We start from the raw sequence: 23,980 nt of genomic DNA, 5'->3' as shown, positions 1-23,980 counted from the left end.
ATTGTGCTTCATCTCTCTCTCATCAATAATCTCTTCTGAAGCAAGTATTTTAAAACATGAGGTAAAAAAGTAAGGATAATTATGTAGTCTCCAAAGTACCCTACAAAAAATGTTTGCATTTATAAGTATTTGGAGAGTTACTTCTGTCTACTCTATTTTTCCTTTTAGGTATCATTTCCTTAAATTATGCTTTATGGGAAGATACCACTAAACTGTGCAATGCTACTAAACATATAATATTACTTCTAAAATAAAGTATTAGCAGCAGTCTATCACATCTTATTTAATTTCACTGGTCTTGTACAATGTGTCCCAGGCTCAACATTTAACTGAATTGCCCAAAGACACTCTTTCAATCATATGTAATGTACAATAAGTAACTCTTCTGTAAATTGTCTGGGAATATACTGCAGAACAACTCTCAGGAGAAAAACTAGAGCTGAAATATTTTCTCATGCACCCTCTAGCTGGGTGACATTCCTCTCTCATTCCCAATTTGCCCCCAGCACAACCAAACAGATGCTACCCTATGCACCCAAGTTTGTTTGTGTTTGCCTCCTGTTGATATTTATGAGTGCTGTTTCTGATACCCTCACAGCATCATCCTGATTTTGGCAGCAGTTTCTGTGTGTTCAGGTTCCAAGGGGAATGGAGAGAATACAAGCTGTCTCCAAAATGAAGGAATCAATTTTAATTTCTGAAGTCAGACGGGCTTTCATTTATTGCCTATTGACTCCATGGAGGGATAATAATAGTGTTGCTGCTTTCAGTGAAAAAGACCATTATTGAGGACAATGCGCTCAGTCAAAAAAGATGCCAGATCTCACCCTTCACTCCCCAGTTTATAAGCTGGGCTTTTTCCAGAAGCACCATTTGCTACCTGGCCAGCTCAGTCAGAGCCCCAGGGCATAGAAAGGGCATGAATCTTTTTGGATGTTGGTCCAACAATCAGAGAGGAAATGAGAGAGTGAGTACAAACCTTCTGCAGAGGCACCACCCTATGAGCCAGCCACTCTCGTCCCGCCAGCCCGAAGAGTCACCATATGTTTGGCTGCCTCCCATGCAGCCAACAGTCCTTGGATTGAGGTATCAGATTCACTTGGACGACTCCTGCTAGTGCTGACAGACATCCAGCCTTTTCAGGCCCCAGCCAAGCTGTAAACAGACCGTGTTGGAACCACTGGGCTTGTTGAATCAGCTCTGCAATAACAGAATCTACCCCAGTACTCATCAGACCAATCGTACCCAGCAGGCAACAGACCCCAGACAGGATTTACCAGTCACAAAGCACAAGGTCCAGCAAAGCACCTGACTCAGAGGATTTATCCATAAGGCATATTCCATGTCCCACTAAGTGTCCCCAAACAGCCTTAGTACCTTCTCTGAAGTACAGTTGTCCAGGTCTTTTCCCTGCTCTTCCTTTTTCCTTGGAAATCTGGGATAAGAAGAAGAATAGGAAGGAAAGGAGAGTATTTTTCTCTTTGCTCAGTTCCAAAATAAGTTGCTAAAATAACAATAGTGCCTTTTGGGAGGCTTCTCTTGAGTTTCAGGGAAATGGTATCTATTCTAATTCTTCCACCACACGTTAATTAAAGTTGGTACTGATGATACATGGTTTGCCATTATACTGCAGCTTCATTTTCAGTGAAGTACTACCATTAAAAACTTACTCTTAACACAAGCATTTCAGAAGCTTTAAGTCATGGTAAAGATAGTAAAGGTGTGTTGTAAGTAGATGAAATAACTTCAAGTATGCAAGAATCTATAAATTTTTTTATAAATTTTTTTTACCATAATATCTAACCTTTAGTCTTTTAAAAGACTAAAGCAGGGATTTATGAATGAGTTTCCTCTTTCAGTATCTGTTTTTATTTCAATCTAAACCCAAAATCACTACATTTACTTGCAAAACAGTAGTACATTCCACATACAGATTCTCATTTTATATTTAAATTTTTTATACTTATCAGAAATTAAGCCATTAAGAACACCATAGCACGCAGCCATTCGCAAGAACATGATTGATTTTTACTTTTCTGTAAAAGTAAAAAACTGGTTTTTCAGTTGAGTAAAATCTTCATCAATACCTGTGGCTATGCTTCATATTTTAACTTTTGAAGTTTCATTATAGTTTAATTGCCAAATAATCCTTTTGGTTCCTTGCTGACACATTTTAACATATGCTTTCTTTTACCTAAAACTTGTATTTTAAGATTGCACTTAATGACATGTGCATACCTTTTCCAGAAAACAGTTTCACTGTGATATGAAGGAATGAGGTAATTTAATATATGCAAAAGTGTGGAACTATACATGCTGACAAATTGTCTCTCTGCAGAGCTAACTTGAGCTGCTGCATATTCTGCAAGAGTGTTTTGCTGTAGACTCCTGTAAACAATGTTGAAGAAATCTGTGTTGAAGTTGTTACTTCTGTCCACCCACGCTGGAAGGAAGCCACTGAGTTTTCAGTTGTTTACAAATGTTTCCAGTGATAAATGTCTTTGCTATTCCCCATATGAAATTATGTACTCAAACATGTGCAGCTTTGCTGATCTAAGTGCTACAGTGAGACGAGAACCATCAGAGAGAGCTGAATTTTGATTGCCCTTCAACAAACACATCTACACTTTTGTTCCACAGACTTTTAAGTTCATAAAGTATGATTGATATAGCACCACTTTGTTCCTTAGAGCAGAGTAAATGCCTTTCACCTATTGCACCACTGAAACTACAAATGCCAAAATTATATTCTCTTTCTAAAAGTTTTTAAAAGTTTAAAATATAGGACTTTCCACAGGGTCAGGTCAGACACAACAACAATAACAAAATATCCAAACACAAAGTTGCATAAAAGAGTTATAATATCACTCACTGATATTTTGAAAAGATTATAATTAAATCATTTCACCACAAACACTTTTCTAGCCTGGATACAAATAAGCATGTCCTTTTTAGTTAGGTGACCCAATTATTGCAAGAATTTAAGAAAACCAGATGGATCAAGATAAGCCCAAGAGGTCTCAAGCCTGCCAATTTAGCAAGCTTATGCTTCCATTTTATTTGAATAAAAAATATCCATCATTGTTAGAGGTGCATTAAGCCACTGTGGTTGTTTGTCATCATTTGTATAAAAGCCAGGTTACCTGTCAGTTTACAAATATTGCAGATGAAGAGCATTACTTGAAACAGCACAGGCCTGATTAAAAAGAAAATAGGAATCTTTTTAATCTGTTCCTCTGCTTTTTCTTTTGCATGGTACTATATTAACTTGGATATGGATTTTTTTTTTCCACACTCTCTCACACACAGGCAGCACCTTCAGCTCATTAGACCACAAGGTTCTTGGAGTTAACTTTTTCCAGGGCAATAGCCTCTCTTACTACTTTGTCCAGGATTAAAGAGAAAGAGTCTGTCCATGATCCATCTGTACATATGAAATTATTACCAGGCTCAGATGTGCCTCCCTCTCCATTTCACCCATGTTTCATTGCAATGTACTTTTAAACATGTCACAGATCTGTTTATGTGTGGATAGAGAAACCGTTTTATTTCAAGACCAGCTGGAGCCTGTGAAAAGAAGACACAAACACAATCCTCTCTCATCTAGACTTTGCTTATTTTCCTTGTCTTAGGTATTTTAGCTGTACATAATAGTAATTGGATAGTCTGAATTCTCCTTCTGAGATCTAAATATAATCGTTGCAGAAATCTTATCTTTTAAAAAGATAAGACACTAAGTTGTGACAAGTTATTATAACACACTACCATATATGAGAGACTGTTTCATTTTCCATACACAGCAGCAAGAACATTTCCTTTTAAGGCATAATTCATGGTTTCTACTTAAATCTCCATGATGACCCTAGGGCACTCCCTTATTAGCTGGAAATTAATCTTGCCAAGTCGGTAAAGTTTGAAATTCAAAAATACCATTGTGCACTGAATAATTTAATATAAAAAAAATATTCAAGGTTATCATTGTCCATATTTACTGTACAAACTCTGTGGACTCTACATGTGGAGATGTCTCTCAGACCTTTGGAGACTGCACTGGCTTCCCAATTCATTTGCCCACCACTGCTATTTATTTTTCCCCCAAAAATCATTCAATGTTTTTGTGAGATTAAGGTTATTGGCATCCAAATAATTTAGAGAAGGAAAAAAACAATGAAGGAATTATTTGAATGAAATAAATGGGAAGTAGGCTTCCTCTTGCATGAATTTTCACAGTAATTGAAGACTAAGTGCACAAAAGAATATATGTATGTTTTAAAATATCAGGATCTATAGAACTCACATGCTTTCTGTGCAATGCACAGGAAGAACTTTGTGCTTGACAGCAAATGTCAGTAAGAACCAACCAGTAAGAAAAGCAGATGATGACAGCAGGGATTAAATTTTCAGTCTATGAGTACAGATCACCCTCCACAGTTATGTCTGAGAGGGCAGCATACTGGACTTGGATTGAAGGTAAAATTTTAAAAAAATAGTTTAAGCTAAAGTTTTACTTTTCTTAATAAAACCCCACCATCATCCATGCTATCTTCAGGACTAGGGCTTATAACAATTCTTCCTCACAAAATATAAGTATATGAAAGTATAGTATGTACTTTTACCATTACCAGAGCTATCAGACAGCCCAGCTTCAAATCCCTTTGTCTTCACAGGAAGCTTCAACTTCTTGTCCTACCCCACTAGCCTACCATACAATTTCAAATATTCCCATTGAAGCTGCTGCCTTTGTTTAATGTTTAAAATGCATATTTTTAGCCACAGAGAGGGAAAAAAAAACCACAAATGAGAGCTGAGGGGTGACTGCCTGGAAGGGCAAACAATTGCTTTCCAGTGCCTAGCACAGCATGTATCTCCTTTTTCTCTTACTCAATTTTCTCTGGAGTCCAGTCTTGTATGCATGTTCAGAGAGGCAAACCTCTGCAGCACAGAGGCCCTGAAATGAGCTGGGCAATGGATTGCAAAGTCATGCAATGAAACTGGCTTCCTGGTGAAGGTTTAATGCTTCCTGTAAGTCATAAAACTGTTTGCATGCTCATTTCTCACTGTATTTCCCACCCTGCTACTCAGGCAAGTAGTAGAAGAATGCGTGCTCTGGTCAGATTTCAGCTTCAGTTATTACCCATTTTTTCCAGGGGTTCCCCTGAGTTTTAATTAAACAAGGTATTATTTACCAACTCTGTTGTAAATAATGCGGTTACAGTATGGTTTAAACTGTTCCTGTGTGTCTCTTCAGAGAGGCTCTTTTTTCAGTAGTGGGTCACTTGATCCCAGAATATTATTTTTATGAGTGGTCATTGATTTATGATTTTACAGATCTGAGCACATAAAGTGCAACAGGGTTGTAATTATAAATATTTTTTATAGATTGAAATTATGATATTATCACTTCCTTTTTCTTATCTATATAAACCATGTCAGAGAATTCGCTGCAGGACAAGCTTTGTGTGCAGGCAGAGTCTGACCCTGGGGTATGGAAAGGAGTTAAATTCTGCCTGAAAGTGTATCAACCTGCACTGTTGAAAGAAAATACACGTATACCATAGTCTCTCAGGGATCTCGGTTCAGATGTTATGTTAACCTAACACTTAAAATGGAGGGTTTCAAGTCTTCTAATCTTTGTAAGCAACTGAAATTCTCTGTGGCTTGTAGAGAAAGAAATTAAATTCCTGCCATTTTCTATGAATTTTAATTTTTCATTAAGAAAAAGATAGGAAACTGTAAAGGTTAAATATTTTGTGGTGGCTTTCATTTGCTTTCTGTTTCTGTTCTTAAACATAGCAACTATATACACAACCAGGGTAAAGAATGTAGCAAAGACTTTATTGACAGCCACATCCTTTCGATGTGTTTATCTTAGTGGGCACCCAGCAGTAAAGTGTAATGCAGGGGTGACTTATTAAATAAAACTTAAATAAATGGTCAAACAACTCTGATAATTTTTCAGTAATTTTTTTTAATGTAACCATTTCAGAATTGAATACAAAAAACTTAGATGGAATCTGCAGAAAAGTAGTGGTTGAGCATCCACTAATAAAGTTTTGTATTTTTTCAAAAGGCTTAACATTTCCGTATATAGAAGGAATGCCAGAACCACTAGCACATGGAATGGTTTGGGTTGGACAGGATGTTAAGGATCATCTTAACCCCCTGACCGACAACTCCCTGCCATGGTCAGGGACACCTTCCACTAGACCATGTTTCTTAAAGCCCCATCCAACCAGGCCTTGAACACTTCCAGGGATAATCAATATTCTGGTAATTGCTATTTGATGATATTCATTACCTTTTCTGTCATTATGATACCAAGAAGATAAAACTGGTAAGCATTTATAGAAGTGCTAGCAACCTACTGTTCTGGAGAGAATAATCATGTTCATGTTTGGTGCTTAAACCACACCAGCTAATCCCACCACCCCTAACTCTCTACTAGCTGTCAAAATGTGGCAAATCAATATTTATTGTATATATTTTTTTAAATCTGCATAATATCAGTTTTCCCTGTTCTTGACATGGAAGACATTTGCTGCTAGGGTTTTTAGGTATGTGTGTACGCATACATATACAAATAGATGTATAATTTCATTTATAAAGAAAACCTGAGAAAAAGAGGGACTCTAAAGTAGGGTTAAGGTAGATTTTTCCCTCATTTACTGCTATCTACAGATCTTTTAGTAACCTTCCTATTGATAATAAATACAACTCAAACTCTGACACATTTCAGATATAATTTAAGTAAACATTTTTGCTCCTGGAGACTGGTCTTATTGCTGGTCTCTTTGCATGATAAGATTCTTGCAGCAATGCACATACCAAATACTATTACTGTATGTTGGTACAGAAATCCCCTCCAGGGAAACCTTACGTGCTTTACGATATTTGGATGCCTAGTGCTACCAGAGAAACTCTTTGCAGTCTATGAAAGTCTGCTCTGCAAACAATGGCTCTTTAAATCATTGAGACTATCCATGTGACATGGGCCAGTGGGCATAAACTGATTTAAGGATTTTAAATTTAAAACAGGTTGATAATCCCTAGTGGATGATGTGACTGTGAAAATGGAGCTTATCAGGCTGCCCTGCAAGTCTGCAGACAGAGCAAACCAGTCTGAGCCTGACTGTCTAATATTTCCTGCTCTAGAAATGAAGAACAGCTTTCTACATTTATTTATGAAGTAGGAGTCCACCACTTGAAGGGGAGTTTCGTACTCAGCTGCTGATTTTGTAGCAGACAGCAATGCCTTATCCAGGTCAACAGAAAACTAAAGTAATTTACAAGGTTAATAGCTATTTTCAAACTATCACCTTGTACATTTTTAACATAACCATGAGTCCTGCTGTACATCTCACAGACTGTGCGTGCCCAGGCTGGAATCAAATCACCGGTCGCTTCCTAAGCAGGCACGAGTTTTGTCTTTCGAGTTGCTCTCCTGAGCTTCCCTCTCCTGTGCAAAGTCAGCAGTGGGGAGGTGCAGCCGTGCAAGTCAGCCCTTTTCACTCCATACAGTCACCCAGTAAAAGGTACTGGGTGTGGGGGAATTCAGGAATCCAGCTTACAGTTACATTGTAATTACAATTACACATCAAAAAAAATTAGGGCAAGAGAGGATTTGAAGGGTGTGTTAGGTAGATGCAACTAAAGAGGTAGAAACTGGGAATTTCGTTTATTGGCAGTGCTATTGGGATACCATGTACTCTATAAACATGTTTATGGGCTGTGCAGGATTAGTACATGGGTCAGATTTTAATGGAAGTGAAGTCAGAGAGCCAAGAGGAAAGGAGAATGAGGTGAGGGAATCTGGAGAATGGGACCAAAACTGGATACTGAAAAAGAGAGAAACTGAAAGGGGAAGGCTGAGACGAGACAAAAACAACCTAGCTAAGGAGGAAGCTATGCCTTGGTGAACTTTAGGACTTGATAGGACTGCTACAGCATCATGACTGGCTTCAGAGTCAGCCTGATCTTGCTACCGTAAAGAGTTGACTTGCAATGAACATGGGGCATGAAATACTGTCAGGAAGCACCAAGAGCACATATGCCCTGGAAAGGGATGCAGGAGACAGACCAGGAGCTGAGAGCAATCCCGACAGAAGCAGTACCTGCACTGACAAAGTGCAATCCTACAGCACCTGAGCACAGCAGGTTGAGCCAAGTGGGGTGACTAAGGGGTCAATTCATAGCCCTCAGCACATCGAGGTGACAAACCAGGATGAGGGTCTATCCAAGGACTCCTGTCAGCAGCAGCTGGATATGGGTTGGAGACACGTTTATAAAGTCAGTCCCAGGTACATCCTGGGAGGCAAGGGTGGATCAACACTCAGACAACAGCTGCCTGCCCCACACTGAGCTTAAACGAGCTCCTGAGCCCTTGGAATGAGGAGGAGCTGGAAAGTGGGACCCAGGTGAGGCTCATGGGGCCAGTAAAGCCTATTAGTGGGAAGGAAGGGGAAGAACAGGGAAGAGGTTTTCAAATATTTAATAAATGAGGTGTTACAACTTCTTCCTTTCGGTAACAGACGGTAACTCACTGAGGCTCAAATCTCGTTGGCATTCAAAGGTGCTATAATAAATCGCCAGATCTGAGGTCCTGGTATTCTAACCACTATAGCTTTATGCAGGAGCTCCTGATGTGTAAGCAATTTGAGAATCTCTCCCTTGTTCAGGTGTCAACAAATGTCTTCACATCCTCATATTTGCATCTACATCGCTGTGAAACCAATAATGAGACTAAAGTTTCCTTGCACACAGACAAAACAAATAAATCTTGTGCCTGCAACAAGATCCTTGGGTAATATTAAACAGGATTTTTCTGTATCTAACATTAAAAAAAATATTCTATAAGATGCTTGACAAGGGCAATTCTTCAGAATAAAAGTATGTACCAGTTTTCACACCCAGATCGACTTGGATTATTCTACCAGTTTTTCACAGGTAAAAAGTATATCCTTTAAAAATATGCATCTGCAGCTCTGAATGAAAGCCCCAAATACCATTTTTTCTGACCATCTCTGATTAAGCTAACACTCTTCTGCAGTGAGCGTTGGCAGTCCAAAACCCACCCCTGTTTCTCAGCTGCAAAATCCAAAAATCTATTTGTTTACTATTACAAAAGTCTCCTCGTGTATGACAGGCTAACCAAGAAAAAGAACTAAAGGGACCACACTGACTTTTATCTGAGCAATATTAGTTACATCACCCCCTCAGTGGCAATAGCACCACAGTATAAATTACTGTTTTCAGGACAGAGAGAAGCCCCACTATAGAAGGACTGGATTCAGTGAGAGTCATTGTACCTGCAGGTTTGCTCCCTTCTAGGAACTCCAAGCATTTCTGTACTACTGTGCAAATATAAGACAGACACACTTATAACAGAGAAAAAGTATAGCTAATATAAAATTATAGCTGCTTTGTAGAAGTAAAATATAGCTGCTTTTCTGGAAGATGCAACATTCCTTTTATTTTTGTGTCATTTACAAAGATAAAGCAGTGCATTGCAATTTTTTATTTACATAAATTGAGAATTCAGCTTGAGGTCAGAAAAGCTGATTTTATTGCTTTCTTTCAAGTATACACCACTGACTTTAACTGGCTTTGCAGTGAAACAACAGCACAATAAATTGACATTTTTTTTGCAGAGATCACAGTGGAAGTCCCATCACTGAATTCCATAATTTTTTCACTGGGGAAAACACTTATCTGCCAAAGACAGGAAGACCCCCGCCTGCAATAATCTATTAATTAAATGAGAAAATGACTTTATAGACCAAAGGCATCAAAATAAAAAAGGACATTTTAGGTTTCATGGGAGTTGTCAAGTCTTTATTATAAAACATTGCAACAAGATGTTGGATCATTTATTGAAACTTATGTTTGCATAACTTTTCAGTGGTTTGAATTTATATTTGAAACATTTAAAAGAAATAATAAGGGAAAACAATATCCCTTTTTTGTTGGTTCTTTTTTAAACATGCCTCTGTGGCAAGAACACTCAAAGTTTGACAAGGGTGGTACCATCTATATACATTTAGGAAAACATGCCTGCTGTGGGTGTACAAAAATAAAATTTATTTGTTAAATTACACATAAATATAAGGTACAAATGTATTTTTAAAATACAGATAAAGATAATCACACTTGCATTGTGTACATATGAAAATACAGTATTTTAATATTCAACATACACAGACACATTTATGATAAATGCAACTAGTTGGCAATGCCAGTTCTTCTCAGTCTCTGTTTTGTTCTTTTTTTTTTTTTTCCCCTTCCAGTTTTCCATAAATATGGAAAAATAGGCTTTTGAAACAATTAGTTCTGCCGGACATCTTGCAGCAGCTTGTTAATTTCTGCCACCAGCTCACTGGCATCCATGAGTTCGTGTTTACCATCACTGAGGTGGTTGAGTACGTTGTCAAAATCATCTTCCTCATAATTCTCCGGGATCTCCTCCATGGCTGGCAGCCACTTGGAGGAAGGCTGCGCGCCCGAGTGAGTCCCCAGAGTGGGCCCGTTGCTGGCAGGGTTTTGGAAATGTGTGCTGGCTGCCCAGGCTGCCACTGCCGGTGGATAATTTACAGTCTTGGCTGGCAAATGTCCTTTCCTGCGCTCCAGCGAGTTGGAACGATCCATCTCATCGCACTCCGTGTAGGCATCTAGGGAGGGAGGCAGCAGGCGCTGGAAGACGCTACTCATTTCAGAGAGGAGGGAGGAGGTGCAGGTGTCCCCTGACTCCTCCTCGCTCTGGCAGTCCTTCCCAAATGTTGAAAAGCTCTTCTTCTTCTCACTGGCATCAGCAGCCTGGGTGTCATCCTCGAGGCCCTGATGCTGATGCTGCTGCAGGTGCTGCTGAGGCGACTGGAACTCCTCCCCAGGGATGAACATGTTACTTCTGTAATCGGAGGAGGGAGAGGGCAGTGGTGGCATCCAGCACTGGTCAGAGTGCCCCAGGACCCTGCACTCCTCTGTGCACAGCCGCATCGCTGCAAGAGAAACATGAGGAGAGTGAGCATCCCTCTCCTGCTGCAGATAGCACCTACATTCACAGGGACTGACACCAGGACTAAATGTCTCCAAAGATGTTCAAATCTGGTGTTTGGTTTCATTTTCTGTGTGCAGGAAGGTGGCAAATACAAATGGTCTGGATCTAAACATACTTGCATTGCCAAATGATCTCAAAAAAATGGGAATGACCAATGTAGAACATATAAGACAGTAATTTGATAGCTTAACTAAGGTTGAAGATAAACATGTAAATCCCAGGTGGAAAACAAGCATTTGTGGCTTAAAGCCATTCAATCCCTTTGTACAATGCTAGCTCATTAAAATAAATATAAAATAAAAGGAAGGTGTTTCTACCTCCAAGCATTCACTTGAGTTTTAGTGAAGTCTTCCACATGTAAATAGTGAAGCATATCAGAGTGGGAATAAATGGACAGGGGAAATAAAGAACAAAGAATATTAACATGCAGAGGGATCTCCTTCTCCATTAAACACCTCCTTTTATCTGACAACGAAGTGTATGTAGAATTCGAGGTGATCCACTGCCATTATTACCTTTTTAACTGAATCAGTTCAATTTTAATCTAGTATCAAAATACCTAGGGCTTAATTCGTATTCTGTGTGACTATGGTGTTTATATTGCATTTATACTCTCAGGTGCACTTGCAGCTCTGTAGCTCAGGTCACTGGACCATGTTGGCTTAGATGTTGGCAAAAGGAGGGCTCTAACCCACCAGATGGGCACCCAGGTACACGATGAGGGCTGAACAGCAGAAGCTGCTCTCTCAGCTCCTTGTTTTATTCATGTCTCTCAGGTAGAAAAAATGAGGGCAAGTGACTGCATCCCTGAGAGCTACACTGCTCTGAACTAGCCCATGAAGGGGCACTGCAGCAGTCCTCTCCAAACACTCAGAGGTCTGGCAATGGTCCCTGGAAGCAGAGACAGGAAAAGCCCAATTTGACAGACCTGCAGAGACGGATGTGCCAGGAGAGAGGCCAAATGTTCCATTCCAAAGGGAACTAATTGTAGGACACAAAGCCTTGTCTCAGACTAGGCCCTGCCTGTGTGCCTGGCAGAGTTGCTGGAAGAGACCTGGGTTCTGCTGGGGCCACTAACTTGGTTTTGAGTCACATGGTTCAAAAGACAGTTTTCAGAAATGACAAACTCTTCACATTATGCATATTTTGACCATAAGAAACTTCTGCCCTATTCATTTAATGGTTAGATTACCCCACACAGAATAGAGTTACTTGTTCTTTCTCTGTATGTATTGAGCACATAAGAAATGTTTGCAGTCATGCCCTGTAAGTTTCCCTTGCTCCCTCATCACATTTCCCATCTGGCTCTGGATCCACTCCGTTTATCAAAAAATCTTTTTGCAGTGGTGTAGGCAGAACTGAACAGAGTATTTCAGCTTAGGACGTACCAGTGATTGATAAAGTCCTACTCTCATGTTGTCAGTGCTATTTATCTCTGCACTTTACACAGCCTATCATATTGTTTGCTTTCCTAATGGCCTTTCCATTCCTATAAGTATAAACTTTCTCTGTGTCTTGCAAGCGAGAGTATGAATTTCTTCAAAATTACAAGCTCAGGCTGCAGTCTGGATAGTGCACAAGCTGTTACAAAATAAGTGCTGACCCAGGCAGCTTCAAGCAAACAAAGCAAACTAGAATATATCAGTGGCTGAAGTTTTGATAGGAGTGACTGAAATTCCTACTTTATTCCCATGCATGATGATTTACAGAAAATTAGTTAGAAAGGACAAAAAATATCTAAGTGATCCATGACTAGTTCTCAAGTCATCCCAGAAGGTGAGAATTACTCTTCTAATTAAGAAGACTCTGTTAAGACTCCTTTAAATTCATTAGATACTTTCAGTGGTCTAGTATTTCATTAGTAGTGGGTTTTGTCTTAGTGTGAGTTTTGTTACTGTTGTTATCAGGAATGGCTTTGGTTTAAAATAATAAATTCTTAAGTTCCTGAACATAAGATCAAAAGATACTCTGAAGTAACTGAATGGTGACACAGTCTGTCCTTAAATCAGCAATGAACTAAAAAACACCCAGATGCACAACAGTTTTTTCCTTTTCTTTCTGTTTTCCAGAATTTAAAGTTTGTTGGTTAAGATTTAAAAAGAGAGAGAGAAAAACAAGTCTTTCAAGGACAGTTATTGAACTTTCTGATCATATAATTTGTGAAGTTTTGAGGAACTGGCTCCATTCCTATCCAATTTCACCTTAAAGGGACAAACTGAAAGGACTTTCCCACAGGATTTTGCCTGTGTCCAGACTGACAATGCAAAAACCTTTCAAAATGGAGAACAGGAAACCTCCAGGAAGTTTTCTTTTCCTCCTTTTTATTTATTTGGACTGCAGAACAATTCAGGTCTCTTCTGAACAGGTTCAGAACACTTATCTGATGGATTAAGGCCATGCATAGCAGCAAGTGGACATCTGGGCGAGATTAAATGCCAATCTTGACAGCCCAACAGTTTTGTCTGCACTCAGAAAGAGTTTTCCTTACTTTGAATGCAGTGAGCTGGGTATTTTGGGAAATCCTATGCTTTGGCTTCCTGTTTAGAGAAGGAATTGTAAGAGCTGAAAATGGGTCATGGGCATTTTAGCCAGCTAAGAGGACAACCATTCCTGTCTGCTGGCAGCCCCCAGCTGCCCACTGGAAAGGGACAGCTCTTCCTTGGCAGCAGTGGGGCTGGATGCCAGTGCAAACACCATTGCACTTGAAGTTCCCCTGGCAACTGAGAGCTCCAGTAGATCCCTCCCCGTGTCCTTGCTAAGCATAGGAGAGAATGAGACATGCCTCATGTTAGCTGGCAGAGGAATAAGCAGTAGGAGTTAGGGAGGAAGAGGATAAAAATATATTAGTACTCCAGATGTAGGCTAAAGATTTGGAAAACATGGTAACTTCTCGAGGCCTTCAGTTTTGAGCATGTTTGAGGAGGTAGGGATAGTGATACAAGATCTAGTCTGGAGCAAAATATACTAAGTAAAATTTAAAGTTAAAACATATAAGAAAACCAAATTGAACTTTTGGTGTTTACTCTTGCCTACCATAACAGCAGGTTTCTCAGGGTAAAGCACATCAAGGTCAGATACAATCCCTGTTTTCCCTGGAAGACCAGGGAAGAAGATCCAGCACTCCAACTCCTCTGCTCCAGCCCTGGGTAATGCATGGGGGTCACTTTAGGAGGGACATGTGCTGCACCACCCCATAAAGCAAGGGGCCCCCATGTATAAAATTACTTTACTAAACTTTTAAGTTCACACTCTTGGTTCAGTGAACTATACCAAAATTATCCAGCCCTGTGGTTATAATATGATCTGAAGTAAGAACAAGATCTAGGGTACAACCAGAGGCTGTATAATTATTAAAGTAATTGCAAAATTCTTCTATCTGTACTAAGCATGATTTCCCATGACTTTTTATTCAACTTATACCTAGGCATAAATTTAAAAGTGATGCTTCATACACATGAGTATGTACATGTGTGTTTATCCTACTGCCACTCACCCTTGTCTCATTTTTTTCTTTCTGCCTCCTGCTCCTGAATTGTACCTTTTGGGTTCTCTTCCAAAAATTAGGATTGCAATATTTAAAATCTGGAACATACTTACATCTTTCCCTTGCCACTCAAAAATACACTTTTCTTTCTTCTCCATCCATATTTCTAGTCCACTTTTAACATTCAATTTCTGAACAGTAAAAGTTTGTATCAAACCCACTGTGGAAAACCTATCTCCCAAATTATAGTTCAGTGTATTTTTAACAAACCACAACCGCCTGGCTTTGCAAAAACATCCACCCAGTCATTAGAAGTCTAAGGACTTGGAGAAGATTGTACTTTTAGGGGGAATCTGGAGCCAGCTCATGATGTGAGTAAAGAAAAAAAAAGAGCAGGCATTGCTCTGAGTAGATTTGCAGCTGTGTCTGAGGTTTCATTTTAGTAGGTATGTCAAGGCTTCAGCTCAGTATTTACCATGAAGCAGAGTAAAAAGGAAGGAAACACAGGACGTGAAAGCTAAAGAATTTTTGCTTTCTCAGGAGTAGTTTTATCAAAGTGACAGCCAGGCAGCACTGTAAATAAACCGGTCAGCTTCCATTGTGCTCTTACCTGCAGGAATTCTCCCATCTGTAAGGAAAAGGTCACTGAATCCTTCCCCAAGAAGTCTGTCAATTGGAGACTCTCTCCCCAAATCATAATCACTGTCTCCAGCTTCACTATCACCGCGGCCACTGTCTTTCAAGCTGAATTTATCCATATCTTGTAGGGCATATCTGCAAAGAGAATTGTGAATTACATTATCTCAAATATGTTATAGTCCACTTTTTGATTAAAAATATATGTCCATATTTTCAGATGCATGTACAGAATAGTCTGGATTCTCACCTGTAGCTTCTGGAATACTTGTTTCCTCGAAAACTTGGCCTTGGCTGATATTGGCCCTGGTGAAGCATCGAGAGAAGCTGAGAAACCTGCTAAAGAAGAAGTGAAAAGACTGATCCTTTGAAAAGAAAGCTCAAGTTTCTAGCTGTAAAACCACTAATTTGCTTCTCAGGTTTGTTTGTGGTTTATTTTTTTTTTGCCCTTTAAATCTTAATTAAATCAAATTCCTGCATATATATAATGCAATACGACAGACTGTTTTGTAGTGAAGTGTCTGACACAGGAAACACCTGAAGACTACAATGAGGAAATGCACTGCTGTTCATCTGCCTCTCATAATAATTAATTCATTAACAAATAAAACAAGTAATTAAAGAGAGGTAGAGTTTTGGTTTGGTTAAATATATTAGAGTCAGTCCTTTACCATTCCAGGATCCTAATTTAAAACAAAATGTCATTGCTTTACATGTAAAGAGCTGCCAGGACACAGCTCTCATTTATTTAAGCCATTACCCAGCATTTGGAGTAAAAACTGAGATGGGGAGTCTCAAAGTTTGAGATACTATGAACACATATTACAAGAGCTGTACCTAAACTGTGTCAGTGTTTAGTCTTTTAGTTCTTCACCCCCATCAATAAAAGAACTTCCTGGATCATTTCTGTATATAAATACTCAAGCACTCTTTCTTAGATGGAGCTGTACAGAGGGAGAGGGAAGGCAAGGAAGAAAAGAGTGAGCAGTAAACCAGATCTGTCTGTGTTCCACTTCACTGTTTTGACCTTACAGGGAAGAACCAAGGAATAATGCTATTAATAATAGATTTAATGCTGTTCCCCATTTAATCCAGTACCTCAGGGTAATGGAATGAGTCGATACTGGAGTAAAGCTGAAAAGCTGTGGCATCCAAGAGAAATCCATGACACACCCCCACATTAGGCATTGACCTCATTGCCTCTTGCTCTCACAAGCTGCATGCAGGGATACCTGCATGTTCCCAAGTTAGTGCATGAGTGAATGATGTGCAAAACCGAGGTAGGGACCTTACCTCAACAGCTGGCGTGGCATGGGTGAGCTCCAGTGAGAAGTTTTCAGGCACGTGGTTAGAGGAGATGGTCACCAGGCTGTTCAGCGATTGGTGGCTGTGGTGGCTCTGTCGGCTGCTCATTTGCCCCCTCTCCAGGGTCGGGGATGACGATGGAGAAGCTCTGTGGTGAGACCTGATGGGTAAAGTGCCATTAACCGTTGGCACTAATGTAATGTCCCCTTTGTGGATCTGTCTTGAGGGCCGTTTTGGGTGGTGCTGGTAGGTTGATTCCGCCACACGACAGTTGTAAGACCTGGTGTCCTTTTTCTCTCGATTGCATCTCGTAGCAAAGATAACCATAATGACCAACAACACGGCACATATTGATCCTAAGGATATAATTGTTATCATGGAGATGTCCAGGGAGGGTTGGCTTACCAAAGTTGCTTCTGTGCTTGAAAATGAATAAACGTGCTCAAAAACGGTACATTTCAGAAGGGCTTTAGTACTAAGCTGAGGGCTGCCTTTATCCTGGACTATCACTAAAAACTCCCATTGTTTTGCTGGAACTGATTCAACACTCACATTGATAGAGATGTCACAGGTTTGGGGATCCATCACGAAGATGCTGTTTTTCTTGTCAGCTGCTATGGAGCAGCTGAGTTCAGAGTTCATACCAGAGTCTCTATCCGTAGCCCTTATCCTGGTGACAAGAAAGCCAATTCCAGCATCTTTAGGGATTGAGATTTCTGCTGTGCTGTTGCGCAGCGCTGGCCCCACAATGACAGGAGCGTTGTCATTCTCATCAATGATGGTTAGCACAACGGTGGTATTGCTAGCAAGCTGCTGGCTCCCTCCATCCCTAGCTTGAACCACAAAGGCAATTTGGTTTACTTCCTCGTGATCAAAGGTTCGCAGGGCATAGATCGCCCCGTTGGAGGGATCGATGGTCACGTAGGTGGTTATGGAACTCCCCAAAATAGAGTTCTCCAAAATAGTGTACGTCACCTGCCCATTGTCGCCTAGATCTGGGTCTGTGGCTGTGACTGATGTGATGTAAGCTCCTGGAGAGTTATTTTCCAAGATAACAACTTCATATCTGTTTGTCTGGAAGCGGGGTGGGTTGTCATTTTCATCACTGATTTGGACAGTAAAGTGTTTCACTGTGGAGAGACTTGGCGTTCCCTTGTCCTCCGCTATTACAGTCAAGCTGTATTCAGATCTCTTTTCCCTATCCAGAGTGGCATTAGTCAAGATTAAATAGTTATTTTCATAAGTCTTTTGAAGTTTAAAGTGGCCATGACCATGGAGCTTACAAACTATCTCTCCATTCACACCAGAGTCCTTGTCTTGCACTCTGACCAGGGCAACAAAGGTGTCCAAGGGTGACCCTTCAGAAATGTAAGCTATCTCTTCTCTCTCTGCGGACATCAGGTTTAAGTTAATTTCTGGTCTGTTGTCATTCACGTCCACAACTTTAATTATAATTTTGCAGTGAGCCGGAATAGAATTTGGCCCCATATCCTGAGCCTGAACATCAATTTCATAGGATTTGGTTACTTCATAGTCCACTTGCTTCAGCAGGGTCAGATGACCTTTTTCAGAATCTATCTTAAAAGTCTCTATAATTTTGGCAGACACGTGACTACTAAAGGAGTACACGACTTTCCCATTGGCGCCCTCATCTGGATCAGTAGCATTGAGGTCTATCAGCAAAGTCCCAATGGGTGAGTTTTCCAAGAGCTGGATCATATATGACTGTTGCTCAAAAACAGGGCTGTTGTCATTGGAATCAGAAATGCTGATTTTCAGGAGGGATGATCCAGACTTCTGAGGCACCCCTTTATCAGAGGCAGTGAGTTGGAGTTCGTAACTTGACTTCAACTCACGGTCCAGCTCTCTAACCACAATCAGCTCTGCATATTTAGCACCATCAGTCCTGGTTCTCACCTCAATGCTAAAAAAATCATTTGCAGAAAGGGAATAAGTGTGAAGGGAGTTGTCTCCCACATCTGGATCAAAAGCACTGTCCAAAGGGATCCGGGTTCCTACAGCTGCACTCTCTGATATCTCGATAGGGATAAGAGCTCTGGAAAACTGGGGAGAGTTGTCATTAATATCCAGCACTTCAACTTCAACATGGAAAAGCTGCAGATGTTCAGTGGGCAGAGTGATCACATCAAACTCTATGGAGCAGTTTAAGTTTTTCTGGCACAGTTGTTCCCGATCAATTTTAGCTCCTATGCTGATTTCTCCATTATCCTCACGGACTACAAGTAAGGGAGAATTCCCCCTCTGCATGGCTCGAAAACGAACCGAGGAAGGGTTAGGCATTTTTAATAACACATCAGCAACATCCTCCGATAGTCTTGCAATTACTGATCCAACCCTCTGCTCCTCATAAATCCTGTATTTCAAATTCTTGCCCAGCACAGTCTTATTGAAAGATATTATCATCAGTGCAAAAATGAACAGAAAGTGCATTTTACCGCCGATTCGGTGCATTTGTAAGTTTTTGCAATTAATTTCTCCCAGCAAGTTAAATAGCAATTATTTCACCTTCCTTCGGTACCTTAAACCCAGCGCACATCTGGTCCTTTCCAACTTGAAAACGCCTTCTTTTCTAGCCAGCCAAGTATTAATACCTTACAGACCAGAAAACTTTTTGCTCTTTTTAATACACACCGTGCCAGGACGTCCAGATACAATCTGTAGGCAATCCCCGCTTTCTCATTTGACTCCGCGCTCCTCTTCCAGGCTGAGATGCTCCGGGGCAGCGCGCTCCTCTCCCGCCGTCAGCATCCAGGGACGGCCGGGAGCCGGCGGGATGGAGCCGCGCAGCCCGTCCTCCCGCCCCTCTCCGCGCTCGCCGCCGGACTGAACAGCCTCCCTCGCCGTCTCCAGCCTAAAATCCTCCGCAACTTCACTCCAACTCCCCAGACAAAGCTTTTTCCCGGTCTGTGCCGAGCCGGGTCCAGCCAATCAGCCCCTCGCCCCGCCGGGGAGGGGCGGGGGGCACCGCGGCCGGGGCGGGGGGACCGGGGAGGGTGATGGGGGCGGCTCCTCCGCCAGCCCCTGCTCGCCGCCAAGATTTGGGGGTGGGGGCATGCGAATGACTAATGGGCAACTTTAAATCAACGTCCCTCCTTCCCCACCCCTCGAATTTTTGTGGCGGTTTCAAGCGGGGGGTTTGTGATTTTAATTCCTCCCCCTTCCTGCGACGAGAAATGAGGACCGCGCTGCTTATTTACACACTTTTAGGTTCCCCTTGTTTAACTCGCTGGGAGCTTTTAAGTGGGTTTGCTTAGTAAAGGAGGTGGTGGTGCCGCAAGAGCGTCTTCTTTGCTGCTTATTTACCTACATCCTGCATGTCCTCAACGTCTGTGCTCCTGCCCGGAGCCCAGAGAGATCTCCTCCACTCCGCGAAATCTCTCCCTCCTTCTTCCTAAGTCAGGAACATTTTGCACACTCCAGTCCTTCCCCGGCTCCCTCTTGCAGCATCTCTGCCCTCAGCGCAGCTGCCTCTGCCTGAGCCCGGTTCCTCTGTGTGTTCTTATGCGCGATTGTCTCTGTGCTTTTTTATTATGGTTATTTGCTGTTCCAGTGCTTCTTCAGATGATCCTTTTCATCCTGTTTGAAACAGCACTTCATGCTCCACCGCGACAGTCAGTGCGAAGCACACCTTCTACATGCCAAGTGTTTTAAAGGAAAAGAAGCCACATGACAGATTGTTTGGAAAGTGACAAAATCCTGCCCTTTCTGCTGTTGCTGAAAACTATTTACACTCCCACACAATTGCACATAAATATATAATCTTATGACTGAGTCGAGCATGTATTTTGTGTACACCAGAAATGTTACAGATCCCTACGCAAGCTTCAGGCTGCATCCAGGACATGGAAGCTGATGCATTCTTCTCATTTCGAAAGTAGCTATTTGTTTGACTTCTACTTCCTCTTTTTACATATGCTTTTATAATTTTAGCCACAGTCTTGCGATGTTTTTCTTTGTTTCCCTGCTAACTTTGTCTACTTGTTTATCGGTGTTGCCTGTAACGATACCATCACTCTTTTATTGCTCTTTTCCCTCTTTTATATTCCCCACCCTCACCGTCATATCCAAAATTATAAAGAGTAAATCTCTGATTTTCCCAATTTCCTTACTCTCAGCAGAGCTCAGGCAAAGTCACTAAGAAGGTTTTTGCTAAAAAGAAAGCGGAGGAGGCTCTATGTGAACTCTCCTTCTTTTTCAGCATTCACAAGCATTTTATAAGCCATTGTCTCTTTTTTTTTTTTTTTTTACAAACCAGCACCGTGTGGCAAATTGTGCAGAATAGAAATGTCCATAATGAATGTATTTAGTACTGGGTCACGCTGATGAACATTCTGCCCCCATGAATAATACTGTTTTACAAGTTTGCAGCCCTTTCAAATTGCTGATCCCCGAGCCCTATAGGCAAACTAGAAAAGCTAACACAAGCAACTGGGACTTTAGAAACCCATAGCCATCTGGCCTAAATCTCTAACAATCCAAGCCAATAATTATATCAATTCAGGCTTTAGTGAACCCCTTTGCAAACACCAAAAGAGCAAAAAAAGGAATTAGTGGTCATTCTAAGTTCTGGTGGAGAGAATTCAAAGATAGTATAATTCCATTAGTTCATGGACAGCTTTTTTTGCAGTTCTGATAAATCTTTCTAAAACATTTTTCCAAAGCATCAGAGTAAACTCTTTTCTGGCGATAATTGGGGAAAGAGGTTCAATTAAATGCTGTTCTTAGTGTCAAAAAAAAGTATTTTGTTGATAAAAGAAGTCACTGCCCCTTTACATGATGTGTACAGGAGATGAATAATTCATAGTAAAAATAATTTCGCTTCTTTAAAACTATTACATACACTCTTAAATGATAACATGTTCTTCCAAGGAACTGTTTAGTACACTTAGATATGCAGAACTTGCTTTATGCAATTTTTATCACTTTCCAAATAGGAATTCCACTTCATCACATCAGTCTTTCTCAGAGGCACACCATATATTAATAGAGAGTAGGATACCTACAGATAGGAATTACAACATCTCTCTTTTTTTTTTTTTCCTGTTTTGGATTTTTTTTTTTTTCTGTTTTGGATTTATTTTTTTTTCATTTTACAACTTCACCAGTCAGATTGTATGTCATATTACCACTTAAGTGCACACTGACCGCTTACACTTATAATGATGATAAAATGTCCTCAGCACAATAGTCCTTACCTGAATTCTGAACTACAGTAATGGAAATTCTTGATTTAATTTTTTTTTTTCCAGCTGACGTTCATTTGAACCTGTAAGTGAGGAGGAACACATCTTGAGGTTTTTTTGCGCAGATGAGGCAATATTTATATGCGTGGCACTTCAAGAACTGTTGCTTTTCTGGAGTGCTTAGAAACCATCACAGCATTCCTGAGGTCGATTTCTCCAACATCCAGTGAAAGAGTTTTGTCTGAAAGTCTCTTAAACTCCAGTCCACCTTTGACATGGCAGGCTTCCCTTACAAAGGAAAGGGAGAGTCCCACGTGCAGCCAGCAGACGCTTCTTAGGGAGTGTGGTATTGTGAGTGCTGTTAGGCACGTGAGTGGAGTGCTGCTGGCCTCCTGCAGACTAATCTCAGTTATTCCCACCTAATACAGATCTATTCACCACAAGGTTCTTCCAAAAGTTACTCTCCAATTCTCCAGCGGTGTACCTGAGGAAGAAAAACAAACTGACTCCACATTGCACTTCCATTTGCCTACAGTACTGCTTCAGAAACCACAGCTGCACAGTAGATTAATTATTTTTCCCTTAGCTGAAAGTAGGCTTATTTCTGTGGTCAATATACTTTAAAGCCTGTCTTGTTTCTCTGAGGAGTTTTTCTGAGCTCTCAAGCATATATTTTCTTCTAAAAGTTTCTGATCCCCTAGATGCACAGTGCATATGCAAAACTTAGGTGACAAAGAACTTTGCTTTGAAGAACTACTCTCTTAAATAGTCCCTCAGCAGGGACAGGGAGAAAGAAGATAATTTTTTTAACAATGCACAGTGAAATTAGCACAGTGCCATTTGGTTCATTCCCCTCCTAGAACACAAAAATGATGTCTTATTCACTTTCAGTATGATTTATTGCCTTATGTTGCATTATGTTACAAAATGTCACATGAGGTATGCTCTAGTGCACAAGACATCACAATATAAGATTTGATTTGACACCTGTGCAATGAATGTGAAAGACAAGTCTTCTTAAGTCAGAAGTGTATTTTAAAAGAACATTTCCATCGCAATGAATGACAAAACTGAAGAGCTTCCTCTCTCTTGCCTCTCTTCCTTTGCTTCTCTTTCTTCCTACCTCTCTCTCCCTCTATCCCTCTTTGACAAGCTTGTTTCTCAAAGTAAAACTAATGACAGAGCTCTCCCTGGCCTTTGTACTTTATATTTCCATCTGTTGCAGCATGAGTCCAAATTGAGTGAAGAGTATCCTTGTAGTCAAATGTGTGTTGCCCTTTTATACTCACTCTTGGGCCCACAAAGCTGATCAAAGGTCAGTATGATACTGTTCTTTGGAGTGGGTGGAAATCCAATTTCAGTTGGATTGTTTGCAAAGACAACCATATTCTAGTACTCATCACAAATTAATGCTGTATTTGTCTGATATACCAATTATATCATCAGTCACACTTATATCCAACATTGTTTCAGAACTGAGGGACATCAGAGGCTGAATTATTTTAAGAGATATTAAAGGCAGAATAGACCACTGGACTACCAAAAATAAGACTTCTACATCACAGTCTTCTGAATTAAGACCAGATACATTAGGCAGGGCATATATTTTGATCTGTGGAATATTAAAAAATGTGTCTCAACTAGACTTCAGTTACCTAGTACACATGAAAAGGCGGTCTAAAATGGGGCCAGGCATCCTGTCAGAAAAATCAGAAAAGCAAAAAATCCACCTGAGGTTATCAGTCCACAAAACTCCATACCTTGACTATATACACATATACCTATACCTTGCAGTACTTCCTGCTGAGGATACCCTGACTTAATAGGATCTGTTCCCATCAGAGCACTGTCCCTTCTCTGCAGTGCCCAGCACAACCAGTTTCAAAGGCTACTCTGTCACCTCGGAGACATCCAGAAAACATTTGGTAAAGGTAATAGCTGTATCAGGGAAAAGTATCTTCCTGCCCCAAACAACAGCCAGTCAAAGCCCTGGAACAAAAGGCCAGGACCCAGAAGAAGGAATAAGCAGAGAAATTTAGTTCACAGCCTTGATCTTTTCAACTTACTCTAAAAAAAAAATCAGATCGGTCATTAAAATACATCAAACCACAAATTTCTATGCACCTGCTGATGGGTGAGAAAAGTTTTTCTGAAAAGTGAGTTTAAAATTGGATTTTACATTATCATCAATCATTGCAGCAAAGGGCAGGGGATCAGATTTTCTGCTACATGGGTAAATTTCCATGGTGGTTTTGCAATGCAGCATTGTGTATATAAATTGTGACTTAAACTCATATAAGT

The 23,980-nt window shown here is 40.6% G+C and overlaps 1 protein-coding gene across 2 annotated transcripts; it reads right to left on the bottom strand.

Annotated features, from left to right (window-relative positions):
* Nucleotides 1-9,450: 9,450 nt before the first annotated feature.
* On the bottom strand, nt 9,451-18,947 carry PCDH18 (protocadherin 18). 2 transcript variants are annotated; one of them, XM_027662247.1, is made up of 4 exons: nt 16,464-18,947; nt 15,421-15,509; nt 15,145-15,308; nt 9,451-10,991 (listed from the first exon to the last, which is right to left on the bottom strand). In XM_027662247.1, the coding sequence occupies exons 1-4, from the start codon at nt 18,945-18,947 to the stop codon at nt 10,321-10,323; spliced, it is 3,408 nt and encodes a 1,135-aa protein (XP_027518048.1). In that variant the 3' UTR covers nt 9,451-10,320. The 2 variants fall into 2 exon arrangements, with proteins under 2 accessions (XP_027518048.1, XP_027518049.1); XM_027662248.1 differs by having other exon boundaries at nt 10,321-10,991; nt 15,421-15,506.
* Between the last annotated feature and the right edge of the window lie 5,033 nt (nt 18,948-23,980).

The sequence above is a fragment of the Corapipo altera genome, unplaced genomic scaffold (genome assembly GCF_003945725.1).
Source record: "Corapipo altera isolate COAL_440 unplaced genomic scaffold, ASM394572v1 212, whole genome shotgun sequence".
NCBI lineage: Eukaryota > Metazoa > Chordata > Aves > Passeriformes > Pipridae > Corapipo > Corapipo altera.
Note: the sequence above shows the minus strand (reverse complement) of the source record. Positions and strands in the feature narration are given on the sequence as shown.